Source organism: Dromiciops gliroides, chromosome 1 (genome assembly GCF_019393635.1).
Source record: "Dromiciops gliroides isolate mDroGli1 chromosome 1, mDroGli1.pri, whole genome shotgun sequence".
Classification (NCBI taxonomy): Eukaryota; Metazoa; Chordata; class Mammalia; order Microbiotheria; family Microbiotheriidae; genus Dromiciops; species Dromiciops gliroides.
In genome coordinates this window covers 361603838-361614703 of record NC_057861.1, presented here as the reverse complement: position 1 = coordinate 361614703, position 10866 = coordinate 361603838, and the positions used below count along the sequence as shown (strand labels likewise).

Here is a 10866-nt window from a genome sequence, read left to right as displayed (position 1 = left end):
ATGAGTGATTTGCCCCTGCTCATTTCTGAAAGGAAATGATGCAAGGGGAGGGAACAAAAGAGAAGCTGTATAAGAATGGGAAGGAGAACACTTTTGAGACATGTATTCTTTTCAAATTCTTTCGGCTTTAAGGGGAAATATATCCGACACTAGCATATGATTGACTTGTGAAAACTTTGTTACCCTTCATCAACTACAGTTTGAGCCGATTTTAGGTGTGTCATAAGCAACCTGGATGCCCTAGAATTGCCTTAGCCTGTAACATTCCTCAGTCTGACTTGGAGTAGACTTAGATATAATTTTGGTTGACCAAGTATTATACTTTCCAGATTCAATTGATTAGGCCTCTACAATGATCCTGAGAACAGAGTAAGGCAGAGATGAAAGATGCCTTTCTGGCGTAGTGGATAGAGCACCGGCCCTGGAGTCAGGAGGGCCTGAGTTCAAATCCAGCCTCAGACACTTGACACTAACTAGCTGTGTGACCCTGGGCAAGTCACTTAACCCCAATTACCTCACCAAAAAAAAAAAAGATGCCTTTCTGTCTCAGTTGGGGTTCCTAACTTTTTTTGTCATGGACCCCTTTGGCAGTATGGTAAAACCTGAGACCCTTTTTCAGAATAATTTTTTTTTGGGTGGGGCAATGAGGGTTAAGTGACTTGCCCTGGGTCACACAGCCAGTATGTGCCAAGTGTTTGAACTCAGGTCCTCATGAATTCAGGTCTGGTGCTTTATCCACTGCGCCACCAAGCTGCCTCCAGAATAATGATTTTAAGTGTATAAAACAAAATAGATGGGATTACAAAGGAAATCAAAAGGAAGTGAAAAACTATACAACTTTTTTGCCATTCAAATTTACCAGACTCTCCTGTCACAATGGGTGGCACATTGAATAGAACAGTGGTCCTGGAGACAGGAAGACTTTAATTCAAATCCAGTCTCAGATACTTATGAGCTATGTGACCTTGGGCACCTCTGTGTGCTTCAGTTTTCTTAACTGTAAAATGGAGATGATAATAGCACCTACTTTGAAAGGTTGTCATGAGGATCAAATGGGATACTTCTAAAATATTTCTAAAAACACTCAGAATATTGCCTGGCACATAGTAAATGCTTATTCCCTTCTCCCATTCCCCGGCCCTTAAAATCTATCCATGGAACCTGTGGAGATCCTTGGACCCCAAATTAAGAACCCTCGTGCTACAGAGAAGTGTTTTTCATTTAGGGGATTCAGATGAATTGACTTGTATCACAGAATCACAAAATCACATAGTTGGAAGAGAACTCTGAAGCCATATAAAAAGGCATCCCTGACAAACGTTCTTCTGTGATGGACAACCCACTGTCTTCCAAGGGAGTCCATTTCACCTGTGGAGAGCCCTAGCTATTTGGAAGGTACAACCAACATGCAAGCTGGAAACAGGGGAAACACACTTTAAGGAGAATCCAAAGGCAGACCTCTATTGTTCTACACACAGCATCTTTGTCTTTGATGAGTTTCATTGTGACTAACAAGTTAACCTTCAGTTTTCTAGGACATTCACTGGACCACAATGACCTAATCTCCAGCTATGACTTGAGTGCTGCCATATATTTAATGCAAATGACACATATAACCTATTGCTCCTTATGAATGGCTTTTTTCTTGTTTGCAGAATCACAGAGTTAGAAGAAATATGAGGCCCATTCATTATTCCAATCTGGGGAATCTTCTCTTTAACATCTCTGAGGTTTTACTGCTTATTTGCAGACTTATAGTGAGTAGGAACCCACTATCACCCAAGACAGCCCATTCTACTTCATGACAGTGTTATTTATTCCTGAGCTTTTCTTTACATCAATCCTGTGGCCCCAAGAAGCTGTTGCATGCCCCACCCCAGTAAACTATCTGGGCAGATGGCCTAAACCAGGTGGAGGGTAACCAACGAGCCTCAAACCCATCGATCCATTAGGAGGATGTCTACACCAAGTATGTGAAGACTTTCCCTGGTGGAATGGGGGGATATGAACAATTTGTTCCAATGGTCATGAAGGCAGTTGAAGTAGGCATCTTGCAGCACTTAGATCTTGGTGACTCATCCACTGCCTCCCCAGCCATTTTGTCTTACCACTGGACTTCAATGACTCTAGAAGAGAGAATGAGGCTAATAACTTTATGCAACTCTGCCTCACTTCAGTCTGATTCACCAGAAAGTCAAGACATCACCCTGTGATGTCACTGATCCTCTTTGAAAATGAAGGATGAGCAATATCAATCCTCAGTAGAACTCTCTGCATCTTCTCATTGCTTCTAGTTCTGCCTTGTGCCCAGTCTAATCTCTCTTCCAAATGTTGGATTTTCAAATACTTAAAGACAGCTATCAAGGCACCTCTAAGTAGTCTCTTCTCTAAGCTAACCAAAGGGAATTCCTTCAACTAATTCTTGTAACAAGGTTTCAAGGGTCTTTATAATATTGATGCCGTTGATAAAATGTGGTACCCAGAACCAAACACAATACTCCATATTTGATCATTGATTCATTCATTCAACAGCCATTCGTATGCATCTATTATGTATAAATGATAGTACTAGATGTGCTTGGGGGAGGGGAGGGTAAAGATACAAAGATAATTCAGGTAAGATCATTACAGTCCTCAAACTTGCATATATTTCAAATTAATTTGAAAAGACACTTTGAGACCATCACCAAAGACCTATTATCTAGGTTTGTGTTGTTTGATTTGACTTGGATATTGGTGAAAGAGTCCTATAAAACTGGTTTTCCCAAATATCACAGCACAAAATAGAAGTGAGAATGGGTGTTAACAAGTGAATTAGGATTGTGATTATAGTCAAATTTATGACTATATTTGACATTTATGATGGGAATACTCCCTCCTCTGGCACATAAATAGTCTAATTTGGCTATCACTAAAGTACATTGTTGCCAGGTAAATGAGATTTCTACTTTTCTGTGTGTATCTGGTCTATTATTAGCAGCAGTAATAACAATAATAACCATAATAGCTTACATGTATATTCAGTAGGATGCTGAAGTCAGTTTATACCAGTTTCTGAGAGACAATTGTTAAATTTTCAGTAGGAGCATTTATACTTTGAAAATTGGCAACTGCTACAAATTGGGGCTTGATGTGTTATTTTATTGATTGTCTAGAGTTAAGAAAGCAGTGGGAGATGTTAATGATTCAAATTAAATGAAAAAGTGTGTCCTAAGTACATTTTTTTTTCTAGAGAGCCAGTTGTTAAACATTTATCAGCATACTCCTATGTATAAAGCACTTTAAGGTTTAAAAAATGCATTATCTACATTTCACTTGAGTAAAAATGCTAATCTCTAGATAGAGCTACTTTAGAAAGGCGTATTAATTCTCTTAGATGATATACAGAACCATATAACCTAGGGTTTAAAGGGACTTTAGAGATTATTTATTCCAACTTCCTCATTGTTTGGATGAGAAAACGGAGAACAGATGAAGGGAAGTGATTTTCATAGGGTCATCCTGAAAGCTAGTGGTAGAGCTGGGACTAGAATCCAGAAGGGCTCTTTTTACAAACACCTGCTGTAGTTGCATAGTAAGTACATTAATAAATGCTTGTTGACTGATTGATTAAATGATTAAGAGTGGAATTTTATCCTGCTAAGATTGCTGCATGAAACAAGGCTGACCAACCAATTCCCACATGACTTTTCCAGCAAACCCATAAAGATCACACCAGAACAAAAAATGCTTATGAAATCCAGTGAGAAACTAGTCATTTTTTCCATCCTAGAGCTACACAAAAACTCAGCCTGAAACTCACAGGCAGTAAGAAAAGGGTTCCCTCCAACAAAACCAGGGCCAGGGTCTGGTAGCCTCCCACTACAACCAGAGATGAAAGATATGTAGTTTACAAGGCTCTGTGTCCAGGGGCAGCAAGAGCCGAGGGGTCCCTGGAAATACCCAGAGTAGTAAGAAAACTCTAGGAGGGAACCTTGAAAGCAGTAAGAAGTACTGAGCAACAACCAACATGGTGCCACAGTATCCAGAATTAGACAGCTGAGGCCAAGGATCTCTCAAGTCCCTAAACTTTTGTTCTGAGATTTGAGAGAGGGCCCTGAAGATCTAGTTCTCTGAACCTTGGTAGAATCTAACTTTGGGAGGTAGAGGTCAACACAAGAACCCAGGAGACCCAGGGTTAGACCAAGGAGGGCCAACCACCCTACCTAAAAGCACAAAAGCCTGGCTCTATCACAAAGTCCCATTTCAGGAACTAAAAGATGGAGAGATGAATTAATCAAAGAAAATATCAACCAATATGAAAAATTATTATTCTTTTTCTTTCTTTTTTTTTTTTTTCGTGAGGCAATTGGGGTTAAGTGACTTGCCTAGGGTCACACAGCTAGTAAGTGTTAAGTGTCTGAGGCCAGATTTGAACTCAGGTACTCCTGACTCCAGGGCCAGTACTCTATCCACTGTACCACCTAGCTGCCCCATGAAAAATTATTATAAAGTTTGTGATCTCCCAAATAAAGGAGAGAATTAGTTTTTAACAACTGAAAGAAACTCAAAGTAAAAAACAGATTTTCTACAAGGACTACATGCACATCTAGAAGAAGTGAAGAGATTAAAAAATGAAATAAAAGTTTTGGAAGCAACTGTTGTTGAATCATCTTTCCTTGACCTATTTTGCAGCTGTAAGGAAAATAAATAGCATAGAAGTAAATCTTACCTAGAAAATAGACTTCTGGAAACTAGAATATACCAAACAAAATCATGACTCTCTGAGATAGCAAGAAATATCAGAACAAAATTAAAAGACCAAAAAAAAAAAACAGAAGAAAATGTGAAATTACTAATAAGAAAAAAACAATAAACTGAAAATTGGTCAAGGAGAGATGATTCAACAAACACTGAATTTCATGATCCTTATAATAATAATAATAATAATAATAATAATAATAATAATAAGCAGACACCATATTTCAAGAAATCACAAATGAAAACTGTCTGAATCTATAAGAATCAGAGGGGAAAGTTACAAGATATAAAGAATATTCTGATAATCTGAAAAATCCCAAGAATGTCAGAGTCACATCCAGATCTCCTCTGTCAAAAGAAAAAATACTGCAAGCATACAGAAAAGGAAGGCCAAGTACCAAGGAATTACAGCCAGGAAAACATAAGACCTGGCAGCTTCTACAAAAACAAAACAAAACAACAACAACAACAACAAAACAGAAACAGAAGAGATCTTGGAATTTGACATTTCAAAATACAAAATAAATAGGCATACATTGAGGAATAACTTACCTTAAAGAGTATATAGAGGAAATAGATATTTAGTGGGAAAGAGAACTTACAAGCATTTCTGATGAAAAGAGCAGAACTGAGTAGGAAATTTGAGAAAAGTGAATTTATTTGAGCAAGTGGAAATAGCTGTATGATGATGTAGTGCTAACATTTTAATAGAAGCAGAAGAAACAAGTGTCCCATCAGAATCTTAATGTATTTAAAGGTTATTAAAGGAGTTAATAAGAATAACAGAGGTCCTGGGATAGATTGATTCTGTTCCGAAGATTTTAAGTGGGGAAAGAGAAGGGAAGATAAAAGGAGGAATATATTACTGTAGATGGGGGGGGGGGTGGAAATTCGCCCTTTCTTGTAATTCTTGCATAAATGGAGGCGGGTTGGGAAAAGTGAACATCAGATGAACTTTGCTCCGAAAGGAAATGGACAGAGGATGATTGAACCCAACAGTTTAGTGCAGAACACATTAAATTCAATGGGGGAAAAAAGTGGGAATTTGGAGTGGGGTTAAGGGGAAGCATGATGGGGGCAGCTAGGTGTCACAGTGGATAAAGCCCTGGATTCAGTAGGACCTGAGTTCAAATACAGACTCAGACACTTGACACCCACTAGCTATGTGACCTCAGGCAAGTCACTTAACTCCCATTGCCCCTCCAAAAAAAAAAAAAAAGGAGGCATGATCCTGGGGAGGGAACACTTTAAAGCAAAACAAACTTCCTGATTCTGAAGGGGAAGGGGAAAGAAAAAGGAAAGAAATTAACTAGAAGGTGGTGTCTTAGCCTCTTAGACACTGGGATAATGGCTGAACAAATTGTGGTATATGAATGTAATGAAATATAATTGTGCACATAGTAAATGATGAAAGATGTGATTTTCAGAGAATCCTGGGTCCTATGAACTGACTCAGAGTGAAGTGAGAAGAATCAGAACAATTTATATGTAAAGGAAAACGAAAACAAAAACAAAAACTGGAAGGCTTCAGAATCCTGATCAGTGCAATGACAAACCAGTTCTCCAGAGAACCTGTGCTGAAGCATGTTCTCTTCCTCCTGACAGAGAGGTGATAAACAAAAGGTGCACAAAGAGGTATGTTTTTTTGATTTGGTCACTGTTGGATTTGCTTTTGCTTTACCAGGCTTATTTCTCATGAAGTTTTAAATTTTCTTTATTTCTCTTGGTTTTTAATTGGGGAAGGGGATACAGGAGTAAGAATTGACAACAGTGATAAAAAAAGAAACCACTGTAATATCTTTAAAAATGCACAACTTACTACCTGTGTGACCCTGGGCAAGTCACTTAACCCCAATTGCCTCACCAAAAAAAAAAAATGTACAGAAGTGGACAAAAGGAAGTTCAGAAGGAAGCATTTTGAAAATAATATATAGGGGACAGCTAGGTGGTGCAGTGGATAAAGTACCCGCCCTGGATTCAGGAGGACCTGAGTTCAAATGAGGCCTCAGACACTTGACACTTACTAGCTGTGTGACCCTGGTTAAGTCACTTAACCCTCTTTGCCCTCCCCCCAAAAAGAAAGTAATATATAGAATTTATAATATGCTTTAAAAAGGTAAGTAGTATGAAATGTAGATTCATGGAGATTTCATAAAGAATCCTCTTTTTGTGTCCACTGTATATAGAAATATTCTTTTGTGTGTGTATTTAATCTCAGAAAAATTGTTTTTAAAAGAGTGGAATTTTATAGATTTAAAAAGAACATTTAGAAAAAAATATTTTTCAAAGTAATATTCTTTTATTCACCCTTTTATAGGTTGAACCTTACAGTGACTTCCTACCTTGCTTACACCTAGTTTGACCTTGGGGGTGGGCGAGACTGAACAAGCAATTATGTTTTGAGTAAACTAAACTGTGTTAATAAGCGATGATAGGAAATTAGAGCTGAAAACAAAGCATGATTGCTCTTGTGTATTTTGTATCCAAATAAAATTTACAATGAACATGTGGCTAGAATAGTTGTCAAGTTTTAAAAAGGAGTGCAAAATGTTACTTGTTTGCATGTTATCATTGTGGGGTCCCTGGTCACAGGGAGGGAGGAGTTTGTGTCATTGTTCAAAGCTGGCCTGTCACAAATACACTAGTCCAATCATGTTTCATGCTAAAATCTCTTCATTCTATGCTCCAGCCAAACTGGTTTACTCTTTATTCCCTCAATGTGTCTTGCCTTCTTATGTTGTCTTTTTTTTTTTTTTTGTGCGGGGGCACAAAACTTTGTTTTAAAATTCTGTTGTACTTATCATGCAATGTGAATTAAGGTAATCTGTGCTGGTCTATTTCTCTCCCTAGTAGGAGGCAATGTAGAATAGTACTAGATTTGGAATGAAGAGATATCTGCTTTGGAATCATGTCAACGCTACCCCAGTCACCATGAAAGAGTCATTTAGACTTGTGTTTCAGTTTCCTAATCTTTAAGATGGGGATGTCTATTGTGCCTAACTCAGTATTGTTGTGAGAATTATAGTAGTTGGTATAAGATATAAAGCACTTTGTGAAAAGTGCTAAAGAGCTATATAAACGTTTGCTACTATCATTACTAGGTTGTAAACTCCAAAAGAATCACTACGCTATTGTGGATTGAAGGTTTAAGCACCTGAGGCAACTCTGTTAGATTCAAATGGGAATTTAAATGGGAATTGCTGATCTGCTTCCTAGTAGAGGGAATTTCCACTCTTCATTATTTCTGTGCAAATGAAATCAGATGAATGAAAAGAAATCCCTGAGATAATGGGTCTTAGCTTACTTAAATGTTATCTCTCTCTCTCTCTCTTTTTTTTTAAGTGAGGCAATTGGGGTTAAGTGACTTGCCCAGGGTCACACAGCTAGTAAGTGTCTGAGGCCGGATTTGAACTCAGGTACTCCTGACTCCAGGGCCGGTGCTCTATCCACTGCGCCATCTAGCTGCCCCCAAATGTTATCTCTTACAGTGTGCTATGTATACAGTAGGAGCTCATTAAATGTTTATTGACTGAAGAAAAGAAGTGGAGGCATAGGTATTATAATATTTCCATGGTCTACACAGTAAACTCAGACTTTGCCCAAGTTTGCACAGCTGTTCAGCGGCACCTCGGATCCCGGAAACAGCCATATTCATCAAACTAGACTCCATTAATAATCCCTCTTATATCCAGGTATTGTTTATATTTATAAGACATTGGACCTCTGAGCTCACTGGAGAAAGGTGACAAAACTGAATTTAGATAGGACTCATTGGACCAAGCACTAGGTTTGAGGTAAGGTGATTTGTAAGAGGAGCGGTTTTGTTGTTGTTTTGAGTAGTTTCAGTCTTGTCCACTCTTCCTGACCTCATTTGGGGTTTTCTTGGCAAAGATACTGGAGTGGTTTGCCATTTCCTTCTGAGGCAAACAGGGTTAAAGCGTTTTGCCCAGGGTCACACAGCTAGTAAATGTCTGTGGCTAGATTTGAATTCAGGAAGATGAGTCTTCCTGATTTCAGGCCCCGCAACTGGAGAGTCATTTTAAATCTAGACACTTTTACTTACCTTGTGATACTTGGCAAATATGCTAATAGTTCGATGCCTCAAGTGTCTGATCTCCGAAATGGTGCAATAAAGTTCATCGTAACAAGCCGCTCTGGGAAATGAATTGTAAAAATGACTGAAGTTCTATACAAACGCTAGGGAGCACTTCTATTGACTAGCCTCCGTGTCAGAAATCTTGACCACCTTCGACTTGGTTAAAGCTTCCTCGGTTTCCCTTTTTTTCCCTCTTAAAATCCAGAAACTGAGCCATTACACTTTGTACGGTGCCATTTAGCTACGTCTTCTTTGACTTTCCTTGTGGTTTGACAGAAAACATTTCGCTGTCCTTTGAAAATGTTATCTAAACTGACCGCAGGAGAGAAAGTATCTACTGCACCGAGACTTATAATTTGGTTATGCTGAACATCTCCGCTTTGATAGCACTCGGGTACAGACAAGGATTAAAGCAGTGGATGTTGGGGGGAGGAATTTATTAAGCGCTTATTAGGTGCAAAAGCACTGTGCAGTAAGCCAGTCCGTGCCCCCAATGGGTTCACACTCAAATGAGAAGTTGAACAGCCTTCTGCAGTCACGTCTCTTCATCTGCAGATGCTGCATTACCAAGATCCCCTATTGAGTTGGTTCCAGGATATGCCAAAGACTAAACACCCGGAAAGAACTTAAAACTCTGATCTTAAATTTACTATTCACGCGGGGTGGAGAGACCACCTCACTGCTAGGGGGGAGCTAGGGAGGAAGGTGGGTGTGTGGAGGAGAGTGCCGGCCAGCTGCGGGGCAGGGTGGCTGCTGCTGCCGCATTCGAAGTCCCGCAGAGTGGGAGGAGCGCAGGAGGTAGGTGAGGGGCGGGGTGGGGAGGAGGGGAGGTGAGGCGGGCGCCGGGCAGGAGAAGGAGGAGGAGGTGGAGGAGGAAAAGGAGGAGGAGGAGGAGTATCGCTCGCGCCGGCTGGGTCAGGATTCCAAAGCAGCGCGGGACCAGGATTGGCGGAGCGCTGGGCTTCTGGCGAGGCGGGGGCGGGGCTTTCGGATCCCCCGGGGCTCCCGAGTGAGCCAGCAGAGGAGCGAGCGGTGCGGCCGGGACGTGCGCTGGGGTTTGGATGTGTCTGGGAGAGTGCGCGGGGGGCGCGTCCCGGGAGCCGCGGACGGACGTACCGGAGGAGAAAGCCTCTTGCAGACTGCCCTGAGAGACCTGAAACGTGCTTCTTTGTGGCGAGACCTTCGCCCTGCTGTGCTTCTGTCGGAGTGAGTGTGTGTATGTGAGTGTGTCTGCGTGCGCGCCCGCCCGGGAGCCGAAGGCTTTTTAAGCCCCCCCTCGCCCTTGGAGAAGAATGTGCCACCAGCTGCTCTCCCTCTGCTAGCACTTTACCCAGAACTGAGGAAATTCGAGAAAGAGACAAAGGCTCCCGTTGGACCGAGCGAGTTTAAGAGACTTGGATTAAAACAGTCAATCAAACAAAAAAGCAACTACCCACCCACGAAAGGTGAGAAAGGAGAGAAGGGAAGGAAGGAAGGAAGGAAGGAAGAGATGGCAGCGTGTAAGCAACCCGAATCCTAAAGAGCCACCGTTCTGATTGACCGGGGATCTTGACACACATGGTTGACCCAGACCTTTTGCTCCGCTGACTTCCGCAAGTTGGAAGTTGAACTCTCTGCAAGTTGGACTCTCTCGTTAAACAATGGATAACTTCTTGAGTGAGGTGAGTACGTACGGTTCTAGGGGGTACGCAGGCGGGGTTGGGAGGGAACACCAGGGATCGCTCTATCTCCTTTTCCCTTTCTCTCCCTCCCCACCCCAAGTCTGCGCTGGGGCTGCTTTTGTTAAGAACCCGAAGCAAAAGGGTCCTGGGGCTCCCTCCTCAAAGTTGGGGCTCCTGGCCTGGCAGGAACGCTTTTCTGGGTCCAGTTGTTGAGATGGGTGAATAATTCTTTCCATCTCCCGCTTGAAATACAGTATTACGGTTGCTTTTTAGCCCACAAGGGAGAAACTTTAAAAAAAAAGAAAGAAAAAACTTGTATGAAATTAATTCCCCAGGGAGGAGGCTCTCGCTGAGTAAGTGTTGGCAGCT

At 41.1% G+C, this 10866-nt stretch overlaps 1 protein-coding gene across 1 annotated transcript in view; it reads left to right on the top strand.

Moving 5' to 3' along the window:
* The first annotated feature begins 9868 nt into the window (after positions 1 to 9868).
* MYO10 (myosin X) overlaps positions 9869 to 10866 on the top strand; it is a 246035-nt gene continuing 245037 nt past the window's right edge. Inside the window, exon 1 of the mRNA XM_043971604.1 lies at positions 9869 to 10497. Coding sequence (XP_043827539.1) covers positions 10477 to 10497 — 21 coding nt within the window. The 5' untranslated portion in view covers positions 9869 to 10476. The remainder of the gene's footprint in view (positions 10498 to 10866) is intronic.